Here is a 20,639-nt window from a genome sequence, read left to right on the forward strand (position 1 = left end):
GAGGTTTCGGCCGCCTGAGCTGACGAAGGTTGTAAAGCGGTGGGTGTGTCTGGAGACGGGGTGAGGGGAGTGGCGAGGATTCAGGTGAAGAAACCGAAGAGTCCATTTAAGAGAAGTGAGGGTTGCGGGCTCGCAGAAAGGTACGGACGTACTTCGAACTGGGGCGCAGAGCGTTGGGGGTGAGGGACCGCAAGTTCCACGGCCAATCAGACACTAGCAACTGTTGTCTTAGCAAGCGCTCCGGACACCTAAGACCCCGCCCCCTGCCCCCACTCTAAGAAAAGGGACGCGCTCGGGCTGTTTAAATGGCTGTGGGGTTGGGTGGCGAAGAGGGTGGCTGGGTTTTCTCCCCGGCTCTAGCGTTGTTGTACTTGCGGCTCGGTGGGCGGGGAATGGCCGCGTTACTGGAGGTTGGACTGGGATCCCGGGCCGGCGCCTCATCTACCCGCCGGTTGGCCCACAGCCCCTCTGGGGCGGGGCCTGGGGCGGGCACTTTCCTCCCGCGGTGAGGCGGGGACCTCCGGGATTCCTAGAGAGGACTCGGAAGTGCTCTCGGGGGTGGGATTTATGGCTCTACCCGCCGGTCAGGGAAAGCTTGGACTTGCTTACTTCCGGCGAAGAAGTGTTGCGAAGTGTCGGCTTCGGCTTTCTCTCTGTTTGTAAGAAGAAACCCGTCTTCCCAGCCTTGGCTGCGGGAGCTTGGTCTTCCAGGGGAGCTCCCCGGGACTGTGGCCTTGAGGAAAGGGAATGGCCTTTGTGTACAGACGAGGGTCCTGTCCCTAACCTTGACCGGGCCGGTTTCCGTGGATCGGGGTCAGGAGCGATTGTGGGCAATCCAGGTGCAAAATCTGTACTTAAAACCTTGGCTCTCTTCGGGACCCATGAAGTTTCCCGTTGGTCTGTCAAGCTCTTAGGGATTGAGGGACAGGACCAATTTTGACCATTGTAATGTTTTTGACCTCTGTTCTGACTTAAGTTTGGCTTGTGGTAGAGAGAAGGAGCGGCTGCGTCTGGACTAGTTAGTAAGTCTCGTCTTGTTATTTACATAAAATTCAATGTTCTTCACCACAAAAATTGTATTTCATGAGGCCGTATGTCAGAGTTTTTTGCTCTCCTTTACACTTTTTAAATGTTGGAAATATTCTCCGTTGGTCATTATTTTGTGGGTGGAGTGATGGCTGTCTTGTAATTTTTAAGGAAATTACTGTTGGGTGATCATCTTTAGGATAGATGACCTCTTTGTCATCTCTTTGCTAATAACGATTTCCAATATATCAGTAGGTTGCACGCTAAGGAAAGTGTCCTTCAGAAGATCTCAAAGAGCAGAAAACAAGTTTGGTCCGTGTAACCCAGCTTACCTGGAGAGAGATCCCTCTGAGTTGGAATGATAATGACAGGATCTGGGGAAGTTATAGACTTAGACCCTCCCGCGGAGACTTCACCAGAGCAAGAAGACCTTCTGATAGTGAAGGTGGAAGAAGAAGATTGCACCTGGATGAGGGAGTACAATCCGCCCGTGTTTGAGACTTTCTACCAGCGCTTCAAGCACTTCCAGTACCATGAAGCGTCAGGCCCCCGGGAGGCCCTTAGCCAGCTCCGGGTGCTCTGCTGTGAGTGGCTGCGGCCCGAGCTGCACACCAAGGAGCAGATCCTGGAGCTGCTGGTGCTGGAGCAGTTCCTGAGCATCCTGCCTGAAGAGTTCCAGACCTGGGTGAGAGAACATCACCCGGAAAACGGAGAAGAGGCTGTGGCCGTGGTAGAAAATATAGAAAGAGAACTAGAGGAACGCAGACAACAGGTGAGTGAAAGAGGAGACCTTCGGGCAATGAGGAAGGAGAGGAAGAGAGTTGAGGAGCTGCTGAGCAGGGGTGAGATCCTGAGCGCCCTGGTGCTTCATTCATATTCTTTTGTTCTCCTGGGATTAGGTGCACTGTGGAGATATCCTGCCACTCCAGCAAAGAGAAGCAGTATGCAGTTTGTTAATCTGGAGAAGACAGTCTGCGATTTTATTTCTACTTTAAATTACTGTATTGATTTTTTGAGTGGTGACATAATACAAAATTCAAAATGTACATAAGGTTATAATGAGAAGTAAGTGTCCCTCCCACCCCTAATTCCCCAGCCGCCAGAGTTCTCCTCACCAGAGGCAACCATTGTCCCATGATACCTGTCTATCCTTACAGAGATACACTGTATTCTGTGTATATTAGAGTATATGTGTATGACTTGTTCTTTAAAAAACACAAATGTTTTCACATCATTGTGCACTTCTGCCTCTTGCTTTTTTTCTTATAGTATATCCTGGCTTGTTCTATGTTAGTGCAAAGAGAGCTGCCTCACTCTTTGAAACTGCACTGTGTTCCATTGTATGGACGTACCATAATTTAACTCCTGTTGAAGGCCATTTACGGTGTTCCTTTAGTTTGTTTCTGAATCTTTACTGCAACAGACTTTGCTGCAATAAATATCCTTTATATACATCATTAGTTGTAGAATCAAAGCTCAGAAGTCAAATTGTTGGCTCAGAGCCCGTACGCATTGCATTTGTAGTTTGGACAGCTGTTGACAGATTGCTGTCTGCAGAGGTTATACCAGCTTATATTCCCAACAGCCATGTATGAGAGAAATTTTTTGCTTGCAGCCTGATAACACGATGTTATCCAACTTTTTGATTACTGTCAATCTGAAAGATGCAATACTTCTGTGCAATTTTAATATGCATTTTTTCTTATGAGTGAGTTTGATCACTGTACATATTTTAGAAGGCTGTGTATATACCCTTTTCTGTGACCTATCTGTTTATATTAACCTGTTAGAAAAAGTAAGCACTGTGTCTACCATCTGAGTTGCAAGAGTTATTTTCCCGCTTTGTTGTTTGTCTTTGCTTGTGGAGATTTTTGCTTTGCTGGGTTTTTTTATTTTTATGCAGTCAGTTTATATCTTTTAATTTATGGTTTCTGGGAATTGTGCCATAATTAGAAAGGCCCTCTCCACTAGAGTATTATAAGAAACTTATCGTTTCTTCCCCACGTTTTTGTTATGGATGTTGTTGTTTTTGTTTTACCCTTTGAAATGATAGATCCATCTGGAATTCATTTTGGTGTAGGGTGTTTGGTGTGGTTATAGCTTAATTTTTTTTCCAGATGTCTGTCCAGTTGCCCCAGCAACTTATACAGCAATCCCTTTTTTTTCCTTCTCTGATTAAAATGCCATCTTGATTACATACCAGATTTTTACATGTATTTGAGTCCATTTCTGGTCTTTTTATTCTATTTTATTGATCTTACTGTCTGTTTACATATCAGTATTTCAATTATTGAGTTATGTAAAGTGTTTTGGTCAATAGGTCTGCCCTCCCCCTTCCAAATTTTTTTTTCAATATATTTTTTTTTCCATATGAACTTTAGAATTATTTAGCTTCTACCACTCCAAAAATCCTGTCGGTATTTTTTGCTGGGATTGCATGAAATCGGATGTTAATTTAGGGAGGTTCCGTATCTTTACATTGTTACGTCTTCTCGTCCTTTCTTACTCATTTATCACCTGACTCTGTCTACCTCCCTCTTGTTGCTAGGCTCACATTTCTGAAACTTTAATTTTTTTTTTTTTTTTTATAGCAAAGAAACAAAAGTCATGGGATCCTAGGTGTACAAGACTTTGAAGCTAGTTAGAGAATTTCCCTCATTCTTCAGAGCCATTGCCCTTCAGTGTAAGGTACCAGTCTCATTATTCTTCCCCTCTGGGTCAGGGGTACTTCAATACTCCAGAACATCCTCAGGCTCTTCAGCTGGGTTAGCTCACTCCATGAGGCAAGAGGACAGCAGAGGGAGTTGCTGGGGACCCGCCGCCAGACCCTGCAGCTGAGCTGAATAATTGTCTTGCAGACCGGAGTGTTTGAACCTTCCTATTGCTTCTGTCAGGACAAGAAGTAAAGGTTCCTGGTGCCATCTGGTTATTCCTTTTTTAAACCTTTTTGGGACATTAGCGGACAAACCTTTCCCTACTTTTTTATGGTAATAAATATTCAAAATCATAGTTTAAAACAGAAAGCATTTTTAAATGGATGACTTACAGCAGATATTACACATTGACCCCTGTCATTGGGATATGCACCCCATCTGTGGAAGGAGCACAGAAATCATTTCTTGATGGTAGGTCAGGGATCTGAGGCCCAGCGAGGGGGGTTTTCCTGAGGGCCTGCACAGCTCACTGTGTTTGCCTTTCTCTCTGCCTGCCCTCTGTATCCCTGGCATTGTTTCTCACCTTTATCTCCAGGTAGTTCTTGTCTCTAGCAAGCCTTTTCCCAGGCTTTATCCTCTACCCCTCCTCCTTGGTTTCTCTGTCCTACTCTCAGGGGTCCTCAAGGGCTGCTTTGCTTCTTCGTTGCCCAGGAGCCCTTTGACGTACTTGGCATCATCTTAACTCTTGTCCTGAGCAGGTCCACAAGGACACACACACTTCTGTGTAGAGTCATATTTGCCACAACTGTGCTGCCTCTGCCTCTTAATGTAATACTCCTGTGCCACGTTTTGCCACTACTGGGAGAGTTAAAACTGAAAGTGCTTTGAAACATAAGGGACGGTGGCGGGGTTGGGGAGGGGAGGGCAATTCTATCTCAAAGCTGGATCTTATTACCTGCTAGGATGGCACTGAGCTAGTACCTTCCAGAAGAGGCAGATGTTAGAGACTGGTTGTGTACCCTAGGGTTGTGCAAGAACAAAGGGCAGAAAGACGGAGACACACCGCTCTTGTGGCTGGTCTGTCGTACTTGAACCTGGTCGTCTGGGGCTTTGAGGGTGACTTCCTGTGTCCTGTGTTGACCTTTCCAAGCTCGTTTCTCACTCTCTCCCCCCTTCACTAAACTTGGCCCACACTGGCTTTCTGCCTGAGGGTCTTTGCTTATGTCATTCTGTCCGCCTGGGACACTCCTGACTTTTCCCTCGGCTGGCTTCTTTCCTCTTCTACGTGTTGACTTCAGTGACACTTCCTCAGAAGAGCCTTCCTTGGCCACCCAGTCTGAAGTAGGTCTCATCTGTCTTGCCTCATGGCACCACTTTCTTCTCCTTTTGCACGTATAACACAGTTTGTAACTGTGTATTTATTGGTGTGTCGACATGTCTATTGGAAGTTGTCTTCAACTACAACGTGTTTATGCAGCAGTTGGGTAATTAGTCCTGGCTCGTTGTAGATGCACATGAAATACTTGGCCAAGGAGTGAATGAAAGAGTAACGTGACCCTGCTGGGCTCCTTCGTAGCCTTTCCTGTAACGTGCTGATTGGTGTGATTGTGGTTGTCAGGTCGTGGCGTGTGCTGAAGTGCTTCCTCCGAAGGTCGTGCCGCCTGGAGCCGGGCCCGAGTCCTTCAGTCACCAGCTCCTGCCCGTGGACCCGCAGCCTGAGCACGAGCCGCAGAGGCCTCATCTTCGGGAGGAAAATGGTGAGGATCTTGGCTTCAGTGGAATGGATGTGGGCTCCCTGGCCGTGTGGGTAAGCGGTATCTGTAGAGAGACCTGGGGCTGGGCAGCCTCTCCGCAGTCAGTGGATCTGGAGGTTGGGAAAGGGTGGGGGCCTGGGATTGGGTCCCTGGTCAGCTCGCAGGCTGGCTAGGAGTCGTACCAATAACCAGTGTCCTTCGAGAGCTATGCTGCAGGTGACGACAGCTCTGAGTACAGGTACTGTTAAAAGATGTACAGAAGTCTTTTACAAAAGTATTATCATGGTTTTGCAACAGTTTTCCAGCTCTACCTCATTCATTTTGTTGTCCTAAGGCTCAGGTAGACAAAGCTCTCCAGTTCCTCACTGCACTTCGCGCTGTTCAGCCGTTCATGTGAAGTCTGATTTTAAGCCATGCTTCACGAGGACCTGTAGAGCGTCTGTTCTCTCTTTCTCTCCTTCCCTCCCTCTTGCCCTCACTGTTATTAACCTGTATGAGGTACATCAAGGAAGAAAAGTGGGCAGCTGAGTATCTCATTTATGATGATATATGTCCACAAGTCTAATATCACTAATCAGAAACTCTTGCTATCAGATACATTTTAGAACTTAGAATTTTTCAGATTGAGTAAGAGGATCTGATTTACATACAGTGCACTGCCATCAGGATTTGAAGTGTGACCCCATAATCACACATTAATTTAGTATTTCGGCAGTGAAATGTATGCCTAGTTACAGTAAGTGGATTAAATAAAAACTTCAAATAGCTTCATATCAGTTCTGGTCAGGTTTTGCTGTCAAATTAGTTCAATGGCCAAGTTAATGAAAAACAAAAAAACTTTTGGTATTTAAAGCTTTGGGATTTTGGAATGTGGAGAAGGAATTGTGAACTCGAATTTCCTGTTTGGCCCCAGCCTTTCTTCCGGGCTCCTCGTAGTGGTTGGCCACTGCTCTAAGCTTTTCCAGCTTTCCTTTCACTGTGGTAACAGTAACTATTACTTACGTGGTGTTTACTATGTGTCAGGAGCTGTTCTAAGCTGCTTTACGTGTATGAACTCATTTAACCCTCAGTGTAGTACCAGGAAAAACAGTCTTCATTTAACATCTGGGGCCAATGGGTCCTTTCTATTTTTTTTTTTAAAATATTTTTAAGTCATTTTATGAATACTTACAGAAGAATCAAAAGATAATGACAAATAAATCTTAAAGGAACTTTAGTAAGAATTAAACCTCTTTGTATCAAGTATGTTTTGATAATATAAAAATCATAAAAAAATGAGAGAATACTGTCACTCAATACCACCCCTTTAGCAAAATGAATATGTCCTTTTAGCAAGATGGGATGGTCCAGAATCTTGTTGCAAAATATTACGTGATGAAGTCCTTCCTGTTGAATGATCGGTTAAGGTGTCATAGCTCCTTTTTGGAATTAGAAATGTAGTGTTTATCATTGTTTCTTGAGTGTGGGAAGATTCATCTAGGATATTGTCATTGGCAGACTCTGTCAGTTTTCTCCTATGCCTTCAGTTTCATACTGTCTTTAGCACACTGCTCTCTGTGTCATCTTCTCATTCACCTACGAGTAGTGAAATGTCTTCCACGGCACATTTTCTTCTCTTTGTTGATATGGGTGGGTGGAAAGTGAGAAATTCTGAATTCTCGACTGTGGTCAATGAAAGCTAAAAACAGGTGTCAACAGCCTTAAACCTTCTTGAAGATGATGCAGAACTCTGGGGAATGTATTTAATGCTTTGAGAACAGTGAAGAACAATGGTTTATTTCACTATTGCCTGATCCTGAATATTTCTTTTATTCTCCCATTTTCTTATAATTTTAGTCTTTTCGTGCTAACATTAAGACTCATTAATGAATAATTAGTAAAAATGAAATAATTCCTAGGATGATGAACTAGAAGAGTGCTTCATGGTACAGGAGATAGAAGATCATTCAGATCCCAAAATGTATCCTAGATTTGTAAAAAGGTCCAATGGATCCGTATGGAAATTACAAAATAAGAGTTTTCTTTTATTTTTTAATAATACTAACATTTTCTTTTTGTTCTTCAGAAGACCTCTAAAAGAATAAAAGTCATGTCATTCCAGTCTTTAAAAATAGTTGAAACTGTCCAAAAAAAGAGAACCCCCAAACCCAGAATTGTACCTAGTAGACCTAGCTGGCATTCCAAGGGTTAATGCCCACAGTAACCCCATGGACTAGGTATTATTGTTATTCTCATATTAGAAATTAAGAAGCTGAGGCCCTCAGAGGTTAAATAATTTGTTCAAAGTCCCAAAGCTATTACACGGCAGAGCTGGGATGTTACCCCAGGCAGTCTGGCTGTAAGTCTGCACGTTTACCCCATACTGAGCTGCGCTGCCTGCTTTACCTCCAGGCTCTCCCAGCGCAGAACCGTGTCCCCTTCTGATCACTGTCATCTTCCTTCACGCGCAGAGTCTCGTCTTTGCTCCCTCAGTGGTGCTTCTCTTCTCTGCCCTGTTAGCCAGACCCTGGCCACTTTCCTTATTCCAACAAAAGGGTTGGTTTGTTTTACACCCTGGAAGATGCTGCATCCTTCGTGCCTCTGATGGCACTGAGAGCTGGCTTTCCATCTCTGGGACTCATTTGATCTTGAGAGGGCCGAAGTTGTTTACTTAAAAGTTAGAAACAGCAGGTTTCACAGGAACTTCAAAAAAAATAAGTGGGATTATTTAGAATGTAATTATTCTCATTATTCCAATTATGACTGGAACATAATTACTGTTTGTGTATAGACTATGTTCATCCCTCTCTTTCACGTCTTACTTTGACTGTAACCACACTCCTGGGTTCAGATACCGTGTCTGTTTTCAGCTTTCATTTCTAACCACGATCTCCTCTATTTTGGGTCTTTGCTCCTTACTTCCTAGTCCTTGGACACAAGCAAGCTACATATGCACATACATCTCTGGGACCGGGGACACCATAGAAAGGTCTAAATCGTCGTGTTAAAGGTTGATACCAGGTGGATCTCCAAGTCAGGGTGCATGTAGACAGATCCGGATGCACCATGAATCTTGGACAGAGGAGAGCAGAGGTGACAGCAGAGGGTCAAATGTTCACTAGCATCTAGAGACCAGACCCTCCGGGCCTTGCACATGTGATTCACTCTACCCAGAAAGCACCCTCATCCCGCCTCATCCCACCCCACCCCTGCTTCCAGAGTCACTTCCTGTGGAAGGGCTTTCCGGGTGCTCCCACCTCCTGCTCTCCACTCTGTAGATGCCCCTGCCTCTGTGTTCCTGCAGGAACTTGGGTGAACTTTGAGGATAATACTCTTTACCCTGTGCCAGGAGTAAAGCTTCCATGTCTGCCCTCCCCATCAGACGGTGAGGTTTTGGAAGGCAGGAATTGTTTTATCTGCCTATTCTTAGAACACACAGAGTAGACTTAATACAAGCTAGTTGGCTGACTATAAACCAACCGCAGTCATTTTTTGAAGGGAGAGGACGTGAACTAAGGCCTTGCTGATCAAAGTGAGGTCCAAAGTGCTGCAGCACCACCAGCATCACCTTCGAGCTTGTTAGAAATGCAGAACATGGGGGCTTCCCTGGAACACCTGAGGCAGAGTCTGCCCTGTACCAAGACCCCCGGGGATTTGTTTGCACATTAGAGCTTGGGAAGCCCTGGCTCTAGGCAGCGCTTCAGCGTCACGGAAGAGTGGGCCTTTGGAGGTTCTTTGAGGTGACTAGGTTTGACCTGGGCAGAGCAGAGAGCATCCTCTATAGGGGAATGGTACCATCCCCAGTCGGCAGCAGGATTCGCCTGACCAACACAGGGAGTCTAGTTTTTCTCAGGGGAAGGGTGAGTATAGGGTAGGTGTGGGGGGCCCAGAATGTAGAGTGTCTTGAAGGCTGAGCAGAAGAATTTGGTCTTGATGCCACAGGGCGCCGTTGTGGATTCTTGAGCAAAAAGCGGAACATGATGGCAATTGGAACTGGGTAGAGGGATTCTCACTGACACCTCTTTTTCTCCCCCCCTCAGCCCTTCCTGCTCTCCAAGTTCCCTCCCTTCCCCTGAAGGACAGCCAGGAGCTGACAGCCTCACTTCTCTCAGCTGGGCCCCAGGTGAGCCGGTGTCCCTGTGCCCACATTGAGGACCCACGTCTGATTTTGGACAAGTAGCCGCCTTAAGCCTGAGTCTTTATCAGGGTTCTGTCTCTTTAACCAGAGACCGGGCCCATCTTGGGTTTGTGCTTTTCTGTCTTTTTCTGTTCTGCTCCCCCATCCTCTGTGAAGCACAGTCCCTCCCCTTTTTCTTTCCTTAAGGCTCCCAGTTCCTCCCCTCGCTCCAAATTTGAACCTAGGGAATGGGAATTTAGTGGAGATCTCGTGTTTCAGAAGTTGGTGAAAATTGAAGATGTGGCTGACGTGGCTGTATCCTTCATCCTGGAGGAATGGGGACATTTGGACCAGTCCCAGAAGTCCCTCTATAGGGATGACAGGAAGGAGAATTATGGGAGTATTACTTCCATGGGTAAGAATGATTTCGTCTGCATGGATTAGGACATCTTCATTTTGTTATTAAGAATATTTATAGCACATCCTGTAAAGGCATGTATGTTTTAATCACTGTGACTTTGCGTATTTTTTTTTGTCTGTGAAAGAGTAAATCACCCTTCTCTCTTTTTTTCTTATTCAGCTTATTCTGATTATCTCCATCATAATAAGAGTAAGATTGAGGACTGATAATGCTTTGGGGATAGTATTTGCAATCCAGCAAATGTTATATTTAGCTTAAGACTAACAGGATTGGATCTTAACAGAGTTGTAGTAGTGATTGTACTCTGTTCCTTGACAAACTGAATCATTGTTAACTGAATAATTCTCATTTGTGAAAGCATCTCAGACTTTGCTGAATAACCGTTCATTGAAGTAGTTATTACAGTGTCTCAATAGCATTCATTCTTTTCCTTTCCTCTCACGCATGGGTGGCAACTTGTTCACTCTATTACCATTCTCACGTCACCGGTACTTGTTTTATGATGTTTGTCTTGGCATCTGCATTTTACATGTCTTATCCCTTCTTGAATTTTGCACCCCAGATAAGATTTTGAACCTATTTCTAAGTTATGATCTTGGAAACTAATATTTGATTGTGCTGCCTGGAGCAATTGTGAAAAATCTCAGCACTGTGGCAGACATTTTGAAGCTTATGAATTTTATCTTCTTTTGAGTGAATTCTTTTGGAAGAATCACTGTCAAGCACACTATCAAGCACACTATCGATCACTATCAAGTAGACTTTAGATGGAATACATATACTCTAATGCCAAATTTCTTTTGAAAAACATCTCAGTTTGTATCGTTAAGGGTTTAGTTCACTCACAGGCTTTTATTTAAAAAGTAAAATTGACTTCTCTCTCAAATTTTCCATTTCCTTTATTACTGTTGATATATATTTGTGTTTTCTTTGATTTATTTGCATATGCCCTCTGCTTGTTTATCTATTGGGATTTTAGTGGTGGTCTCAAGGAATTATTTATGTAGTATAAATATTATCATATTTAATGCAAATTTTTTTCATTCTCTTTTAAAATCAATTTCAAATACCTTTCTTGTCTGATTTGAGTTGATTAGTATTGTTTTATCTTTTTCAATTACTTTATAGGTATTTAATGGGTTTCAGAGTTGCAGAACTTGGCGCAGTTTTTCTGTACCATTCTCCAAGGGGTTTTGAATTGTTACTTTCTGTTTTTTTTTTTTTGGCCGCACCGCGCGGCATGCAGAACTTCCCAGCCCAGGGATCAAACCCGCGCCCGCTGCCGTGCAAGCGCGGAGTCTTAACCACTGGACCGCCAGGGAAGTCCTGATTTTTTTTTCTCTCATTATTCATCTTTTTCTTACAATATCTTTACAACTTGAGTAAACTCTTCTACACTAAGAACATGTTCAGTGGTTTCTGCCTCTTCAGCTTCTCTGGGAAGACCACATTTGAGAATTTTCATCCTGTGGGTTCCTAACGGCATCAGAGATGGTCACGATTTTTAAAGTATCCATCAAATTTAGAAGTGAGATTTTTAAAAATTAGTGAATGAATCGTGGAGACAGCCGTTTCAATGGAGTGGCTGGGAAGTTGGAGAACAAGAGACAGTTTCTTGGAAGATTGCACAGGAGAGAATTTGAGAAAGCTATTGTAGATAAACTTTCAAGAACATTGTCTGTAAAGGCGAAGCAAAAGAGGGCTGGTCACCGACAGCGTACCTGGTGTAGATGGATGGGTGGGTTTTGTATGTTGTCTTTGTTAACGGGAGAAGTTTTAAGCACACTGAAATGTCACTGGGCGAGGGCTGGTGGGGAGTGAGTATGAAATGCTAGAGTGAGGAAGAGCAGATAATTGGTGCAGGGAGGTCCCTGGAAAACAGAATGGCCTGGTGAGGCCCCTTCGGGAGGAAAGCTTGACCTCGGTGAGGGGGAGGGTCAGCTCTTCCGCTGTGAGGCAAGGGGAGGACGGAAGAATCAGGCTGCCAGCATGCTGACACTTGTGGTTGTAGGATGTCCAAGGAGGTCTTGACTGGATAATTTAGACTCTCCCTGGAATAGGAGACAGAGTCACCTGTTGCGAGTGACCAGGTGATGGAGTGGGTGGTGGAGCAGAGGTTTGAGTGCAGTGAGGACTTTGGTTCGCACGCACGTGGTAAAAATTATCCGAATAGTTTAAGTGGGTTTAAAGTGAGAAGTGAGTCTCCCGACCCTCAGTCCCTCCGTTTCCCGCACAGAGGCAGTGACGGTTAGTTAAGCTTCCTGATTGCATCTCTAGACACAGTCTGTGTGTAGACAAGTTTGTGCCAGAACACTCCTTTATTTTTAAATACAGTGATCTATCTTGGAGATGACGATGAAGACGTTTTGATGTAGCTGCTGAGAAGAATGAGTGGGAAACTAGCCAGCCTTAGAAATGTACGATGCCAGTGTGGGGTACCAGTGAGGTTGAAAAGCGTGAATTTGTAAAGCACCGAATCTGCTGATTGGGTGTTTTGGAACCAACTCCCTCCTCACCCTCCCGCCCCCAATGCATTACTAAGCAGCCGGGCATAGTGTTGAACAAGGAACACAGCTCTCTGTCAAACATACACATAAATCAGGAGAATCAACAGAAAGCTCCTCATGTACTCAGAGAAGGGGAGGGGAAAGAGGAAAAAAAAAACCTGTAAGCCAACTGGTATCTCAACCTGTATCATCACCTTCTCTGGAAACGGGCGATTGTGAGTAGTCCCAAAGAGATACGTGGAGCTCATGTGATTTTTTTCAAATTCACCCCTGGAAAAAGAAAGCCATGAGCTTATTTGCCTTGCTGAACGGGAGAGAGCTCTAATAAGAATAAAATGTGTGGACATAAGTAAATGAGAATAAAAGAAAAAGAAATATTGTGATAGCTGAGATTACTTGCCTAGTTAAATGCAGGAGGAAAAAACATCTAAAAAGTTTGGTTTTGTGATAGAGTTCTTTTGTTTATATGTTTGTTTCCACTCTTAAAATGTCTTTTTAGGAAGAGAATTAAGTAAAAATAGTTAGAAAATAAATTTAAAGTTGCCTTCATGGTACAAGAGTTACAACTTCTTGCTATATCAAAAAAAGGATAGTAATAGTATCTCTCTCAAAGGGTCATTGTAAGGATTAAATGCCATAAAACTGAAAAGCACTTGAAGGCATAGTGCCTGGTCCATAGTACACACTCTGCAAACATTAGTGCTTAATACCATTTTTATGTAATGTTTGAAAACTACTTTTCTTTCTACAAAACAGCCTTACTGGAAAGTTCTCAGTAGGCCATGATCTATCTGTCCTTTAAAAAGCATTCCCTATTTTTTGTTAACTACTGAAGGTTTGTCCTTGCAAACTATATTAAATGTCAGAGTTTTGAGTGAAATACATGCTGCTGATCCAGTTATACAGGGAACCGATTGCAGCCTCTTAAATGTCTCTGTTCATCAATGACCACTGAGTGGTGAGCTAGCTCTCCACAGTTGTAGGACTTCTCTGGGTACAGAAAGAACGCCTTTTCCCCTTTAGACTAATTCACAGCAAACTGAGATTCTTTGGGGATTGAAAAAGCTAGAAAGATCCTCTTTCTTCTCCAGGCTGTGAATAAACAAGAAGAGGAAGGTGAGGACTGGGTTAGCTGCATCACCCAGTATCAGATTTTACTGAGAACAGTTGACATGGCACAGGTGTTCCCAAACAGGTACTGTACGGATGTACTGTACCCAGAGGATGTGATTGTCATTAAATGGAATGACTGCTCTCCCAGTCGCATCCCCTTGAACCATTCTTGCTGGCTTTGTCTTCCCTAACCTGCCTCAGTTTCCTGCTTCAGTGTTCTTCATCCTATCCCTGTATTGTGAAGTCATTTTGCAGATGGCTTTACAAAGTCACGCCTTGCTTGCACGTGTTGGTTTCATGTAATTATCCACTATTTCTGAATGCGGGGAATAAGCTAACGTTTCCATTTTCCCTCTATTATCTCAGATTACGAGTCCAGGAACGACAATGTGGAACTGATAGTAAAGCAGATTTCTGATGAAGCCGAATCGCCCTGGATGACCTCAGGAAGCCCTGAAAGAAATGTCCCCCCGAGTCAAGAGTTTGGAGGAGTTAGCGACCCTCACAGTGTGGTAGAAAGGTGGCAGGTCAACCCCCCCATGGGGAAATCAAGGCAGACCCCTTCCCAGAAAAGAGACCTCAGTGCCATCACAGACGTGAACCGGAAGCCAAACACCAACGGCGAGAGAGGGCACCGATGTAACGACTGCGGGAAGTTTTTCCTTCAGGCCTCCAACTTCATCCAGCACCGGCGAATCCACACGGGAGAGAAACCGTTTAAGTGCGGGGAGTGTGGGAAAAGCTATAACCAGCGCGTGCACCTCACCCAGCACCAGCGTGTGCACACCGGCGAGAAGCCTTACAAGTGCCAGGTGTGCGGGAAGGCCTTCCGTGTCAGCTCACACCTGGTCCAGCATCACAGCGTGCACAGCGGGGAGAGGCCCTACGGCTGCCCCGAGTGCGGGAAGAGCTTCGGGCGCCACTCCCACCTGATCGAGCACCTCAAGCGCCACTTCAGAGAGAAATCCCAAAGATGTAGGTGTGAGCAGTTTGTCTTCGGAGCATAAACGAGGCAGAAATGGCCTTATCAGCTTAGAACTATCGGACAGATGGGTGGTGATCCTGGCAGCAGTGGCAGGAAGGGACAAAGAGTTACCGTCTATTTTATTATCACGTACTTTATGGGGTTTTTTAAATTCTTATTTTTTTACTGAAGATAGTTGATTTACAGTGTTGTGTTAATGACAGCTGTGCAGCCGAGATTCAGTTATGCATATATATACTTCTCTTTTTGAGATTCTCTTCCATTATGGTTTATCATAGGATATTGAATATAATTCGCTGTGCTCTACAGTAGGCCCTTGTTGTTTATCCGTTCTCTACATAATAGTTTGCATCTGCTGATCCCAACCTCCCAGTCCTTCCCTCCCCCACCCCCCTCCACCTTGGCAACCACCAGCCTGTTCTCTCTGTCTGTATCACTTGTACTTTAATTAATTGTCAGATTAGTTGGCAAAACTCTATGCCCTCCCCACCATCCCCACAACTTCTCTTTCCCCAGAGGTGCTGCTCTCAGCAATCCTACCTGTTTCTTCTGATAATTCCACATTTTAAAATAATACGGCTGTTGCTTGACCCATGAATTTTAGACATTATCTGTTGACTCTCTATTTCGTAAGTGAGGACTTTGGCTCTCTTACATGCTTCTTCCCTCTTCCCCCTTTTCCCAATTTAGTTATTTCACTTACTTTAAAATGCTAAAGTAATAATAGTATGGTTGACCCTTGAAGAGCAGAGGGATTAGGGGTGCTGACCCCCTCGCAGTCCAAAATCCACATGTAACTTTACAGTCAGCCTTCTGTATTGCTGTTTCACATCCTTGGATTCAACCAACTGTGGGTTGTGTAGGACTGTAGTACATATTTATTGAAAAATATCTGCATATGAGCGGACCTTTGCAGTTCAAACCCGTGTTGTTCAAGGGTCAACTGTACCGGAAGTTCGGGGGAAAGGAAGTGGGAGGGGAAAAAAATCACCCATAATCCCACCATCCTAACTAGTAGAACTGTTATTACTTAGTGTGCCTCCATTTTTTTTATAAGCCTTTTTTATATAGGGCTACTCATAGGGTGTAATCAAATATTAGACACACACATTTTCCAGCGTTGCTTGGCCCTCCTGTTTGTTATTTTTGACAACCCGGCATTGTGTAGAAACATCATGGTCTACTCAACTGTTCCCCAGCTGAAATTCTAATTTTTTTTCTCTTTTGTCCTGGTAACTGTGCTTATGCCTTGTTCGCTACTTGGGAATATTTCCTTATAATAGATGCCCAGAAGTGGGACTAGTGGATGAAAGGTCAAGGACATTTTTATGGTTCTTGATACATATGGCCAAATTGCTTTTTAAAACAATTACACCACATATGAGAGTATCAGTTGAACTAAATTTCTTCCAGGACTATCAAACTTTTTTTTTTTTGTTAGCAAATTGTGTAAGCAGAAGAGAATTCTTTGCTGTATTCATTTTCAGTAATTTAGTTACGAATCAGGCTGAGTAATTTTCCTGCTGGTACTTATTTTTTTATCTGCTCACATGACTTCTGTAAGGATAAGATCACTGTAAACTGTGCTGTGAACTTAAAGGCTTTTATTAATATTCTTCAGAAAACTCGAAGACTGGCCAAAGTGTTTATTTTTAAATTATGCCTTTGGTGTCCCCAAGCCCAGCTACTTGTCATTCACATTAACAGCTGCTGTCACCTATTCCAACATGGAATAGAAGCTTATGAAGCTCATGGTGTCTTTATGGCCTGGGTCGAGCTCAGCTGTCTCCTCAGCCAGTTCGATCCCATTCTCCTTGGTGACTGCCTCTTGGGGGAAATCCATCCAATAGCACTCCGAACCTGGGAAGCAGCTGCTTTAAAATAGGATCTTTTATATCTTCCCTGTAATTGTTCTTCGGCCTAGTTTCCTATTTAATACTTCCCCCATTTTTTTGATCGAAGGAGGGATACTTTGTGTGCTCATCCAGCTGTATTTATGGAGTGCCTCCAGTGCTAGGTGCTTGGGATTCAGCAGGAAGCAGAACAGACACTGCTCGTGCCCTCGTGGAGCTGACGGTCTGATGGGAGGAGCATTCCCAAAGAAGTGTCAGGTGCCCTGGGAGGGAAAAGGAAGCTGGGGTGTTGGCTAAGGGCATAGAGCAGAGGTTGATGTGTCACCCATCGTATTGACAATATTTTCTACTGCCTCATTTCTCTTTTTTCCTGGCTCCCAGTCGGGTATTCTTCCAACTCTGTATCCTCTTCATACTCCTTTCTTCTAGTTTTCATCAGTTCTCACTGTTCACTTGTGTGTCTTCATTTTTTAAATTTATTTTTTATTAAAAAATTGTGTTTTGGCTGCTGCCACGCAGTTTGCAGGATCTTAGTTCCCCGAACAGGGGATTGAACCTGGGCCCACGGCAATGAAGGCACGGAGTCCTAACCACTGGACTGCCAGGGAACTCCCCACTTGCGTATCTTTGTTCTGTCTCATCTGTCTCCCTGACTCCACATTTCCTACCTCCTCTCCCATTTCAGAATTCCCTTCTCTCTTTCCTATGTAATAAAAGTGTCTGGTTTTCCCCTGTGATTGCCTAACCTCAGTCGTTCTCACCACCCTCCCGAGTAAGCTTTCTCTTCATTTTGTTCTTTTCACTGAACAGACACCGAAAGGTTCTTTTCTGTTAGCATCAAGCACGTCCATGCACCCTTCACCCCGCCTTTGTTACTCCTATTACCTCGTAGTTTCATTTGATTATCCTCTTTTGCCTGATAGTTTATTTTTCTTCTGTAAAAGAACTGATAACATTTGTGTTTCCTCTTTATCTTTTCAGGCAATGATAAAAGAAGTAAGAATACAAAATTGAATGTTAAGAAGAAAATTTCAGAATTTTCAGAAGCAGACATGGAACCAACAGGAATAATCCCAAGAAATGTTTCTCAGGTTCAAGATTTTGGAGAAGGCCATGAACACCAGGGCAAATTGGATAGAAAGCAGGGAATTCCCATGAAAGAGATACTAGGACAACCCTCTTCAAAGAGGATGAATTTCAGCGAAGTCACATATGTCCACAAAAAGTCCTCCACCGGAGAGAGACCGCATAAATGTAACGAATGTGGGAAAAGCTTTATTCAGAGTGCACATCTTATCCAGCATCAGCGAATACACACCGGGGAGAAACCATTTAGGTGTGACGAGTGTGGGAAAAGCTACAATCAGCGTGTACACCTAACTCAGCATCAGCGGGTCCACACTGGGGAGAAGCCCTACACCTGTCCCTTGTGTGGGAAAGCATTTAGAGTGAGGTCCCACCTTGTTCAGCACCAGAGTGTGCACAGTGGGGAGAGGCCCTTTAAGTGTAATGAGTGCGGGAAAGGCTTTGGGAGACGTTCACACCTTGCTGGACATCTCAGGCTCCACTCGAGAGAGAAATCCCATCAGTGTCATGAATGTGGAGAAATCTTTTTTCAGTATGTTAGCCTCATTGAACACCAGGTGCTCCACATGGGCCAGAAAAATGAACAAAATAGCATCCGCGGGGAAGCGTACAGCTGGAACTTAACGGTGATTGAGGATAAGAAGGTTGAGTTGCAAGAGCAGCCTTATAAGTGTGATGTGTGTGGCAAAGCCTTTCATTACAGTTCAGAGCTCATTCAGCATTACAGAACTCATACTGCAGAGAAAACCTATAAATGGGATATGTGTAGAGAAAGCGTTGGCCAGTGTTCCCACACAAAACAACATCCCAAAAGCTATTCCAACCTGAAAGCCCATCAATGTAACGAATGTGGCAGAGGCTTTGCTCTGAAGGCACATCTTAATCAACATCAGAGGATCCATACTGGTGAGAAACCCTTTCAATGTAAAGAATGCGGAATGAGTTTCAGTTGGAGTTGTAGCCTCTTTAAACATCTGAGAAGTCACGAGAGGACAGATCCCATAAATACCTTAAGTGTCTAGAGGTTTCTATCGTAGAACAGCTCTTACACGATTTTAGAGAAGCCTTCCTGAAGACAAACCCTACTCCTATAACGAATGTAATAACAACTTCAAGCATCTCCTCCAACTTAACCATCAAACCTATGGATCTGTTGAGATCCTTCAGTTAGAACTTAGGACACTGGAGCATCCACAGCAGATAGATAGCTGCTTTTCCACTGAGAAATGCGTTCGTTTGCATCTTCAAGCTTGAGAGTCTAGACAGGAGAGAACCCAAGGATACAGTGGACGAAGGGAAGCCTTCAGATGGCACTCATTCTTCGTGCGACTCTCAGAACGTTGACAGTGGGAAAAGCCTCACAAATGCAGTAGGAATAAGCTTCATTTGTAGTTTCTGCCTTGTTTGACAGCTTATCTATTCAGGGAAGAGCACAGTGAAAGAAAGAACCCTTCAGCATGATCTTGGTTTGGGTACCTCAGCAATGAACCTTTTCTAGATGTGATGCCAGCCACTGGAGTGCTCCAGGCGACATTCTCATCTTGAGTATTAAACCTTTTCAAAAGAAATTGACTTAAGGTATTTCTATTTTGGCAAAATTGAGGTTCAGAGGCTGGATGGTATGTGTTCTCGCTGCCTTATTCAAACTACAACTTCTCCATGAAACACACTCTACCTTTTTGTTTTATCTTGATTCTCCTGGCATCATGGTTAGCTAGTAGAAAAGAGAAGTTAAGTTTGTAAATTCAGGAGAAACTGTGTTGGTCAGTCACAGCCTGGGGAGAGGGGAGCGGGACCTTAGGGGAATAGAGAAGAGAAGACGGGCCAGACTGTGGACTGGTTATTCTGTTACCCACAAGAATGAGGGCAGCTATGTCCATAGAAGGAATTGGACCAAGTTGAATCAAGAATTGTCCAAGCAGTAGATGTACCAACTCCCAGTTGCCCGGGAGATAGATCTCCCCCATAGGATAATGGCATAGAGAAGGAGTTTCAACTTGAGTTGCAGCTGGATTTGAAAGTAAACATTAGTAGATGCAGGGAGGTCCTGGTCTGGTGAGCCCTGCCTGTGGGAAGATCTGGGTAGGGGTTGTGGGGGAAGGATGATGACATGGAAAAGAGGGTAAACTTGAGCCTGTTTGCTAGAGAGAGGGAGAGGCGCTTCTGGGCGCCACCGAAGTCCTGCTTCTGCTGACTGCCTGGCTTACAAATAAACACCCAATAAATACCTGTTGATTTTGTGTGCTGTACACTGGTACCTGGTCCAGATCCCCTTTACCAGGCTGCCATACCCATCCCCCAGCTGCTTTGAGTTTTGTCTGCCAAGTGCTCACAGCTCACCCTGTTCTCCGGAGACTCTGAGGGAATTGCCCTCAGGTGATCAGAGCTGCCCCATCCAGGAGTTAGCTGTCCTCCCCACCCCCTAGCCAATGACGGATTGATATGGGGGTACAAAGGGCTGATTCACGTGCCTCAAGGTGGGAAATTGGTGCAGTTTATGTTTCAGACGCACCCATTGTGGATCAGGCTGAGGCTAGACTTCATTAGACTATATCCATGCTCCTGTACCATCCCCTCAGCCCCTCCACGCCGTCAACAAATCACATGGCTCTGAATCCTTGTCTCAGGCTCTGCTTTAGGGAATGTGATCTGATGTGTGGCACCATGAGTAGTCCTGTAAGAATGCCCTGTGGAGCTGGCCACTCACCATGAGGCAATGAGGACCACGTCACTGATGGTGGGCAGGGCACTGGTAGTTTCGGGCGTGTGGTGGCCATTCAATTGGGAGACATTAACTTTGGTGAACTGGGGTGGAATTCAGGTAGAAGGGGATGCACTGACTCGGGTAAGGTTTGGGGAACAAAATAAAAATAATGTAAGGATTATGGAATCAAGTGGCTCTTGCTGAAAGCCACTGATTGCTTGAAGAGAGAAAATAACACACTCAGGACAAATATCCACCCACTTAATGCAACCTGTGAGTGTCAGAGGGCCTCGTTGGTGAGACTCTTGTTGCCTGCGAACAGAATTACAGAGTTAAAGGTGATATAGGACTTGAATGAGAGTGACAACTTCAGTGAAACCTGGTGTTGATGTCTGTCGAGCATTTACTGTGTTCTAAACATCATGCTTAGTGCTTTATGT

General features: G+C 44.4%; 1 protein-coding gene across 8 annotated transcripts; it reads left to right on the top strand.

The window, feature by feature from the left end:
• Positions 1-19,063, top strand: ZKSCAN5 (zinc finger with KRAB and SCAN domains 5). Of its 8 annotated transcripts, none has more exons than XM_019930612.3 (7): positions 1-140; positions 1,279-1,798; positions 5,299-5,437; positions 9,454-9,536; positions 9,738-9,945; positions 13,938-14,546; positions 17,391-19,063. In XM_019930612.3, exons 2-7 carry the CDS (start codon positions 1,385-1,387, stop codon positions 18,515-18,517), a joined length of 2,580 nt encoding a protein of 859 aa, XP_019786171.2. In that variant the 5' UTR covers positions 1-140; positions 1,279-1,384; the 3' UTR covers positions 18,518-19,063. The 8 variants fall into 8 exon arrangements, with proteins under 8 accessions (XP_019786171.2, XP_033695028.1, XP_019786169.2 ...); XM_033839137.2 differs by having other exon boundaries at positions 25-140; positions 1,282-1,798; XM_019930610.3 differs by lacking the exon at positions 1-140 and adding an exon at positions 597-1,022.
• The last annotated feature ends 1,576 nt before the right edge of the window (positions 19,064-20,639 follow it).

Source organism: Tursiops truncatus, chromosome 15, assembly GCF_011762595.2.
Source record: "Tursiops truncatus isolate mTurTru1 chromosome 15, mTurTru1.mat.Y, whole genome shotgun sequence".
NCBI lineage: Eukaryota > Metazoa > Chordata > Mammalia > Artiodactyla > Delphinidae > Tursiops > Tursiops truncatus.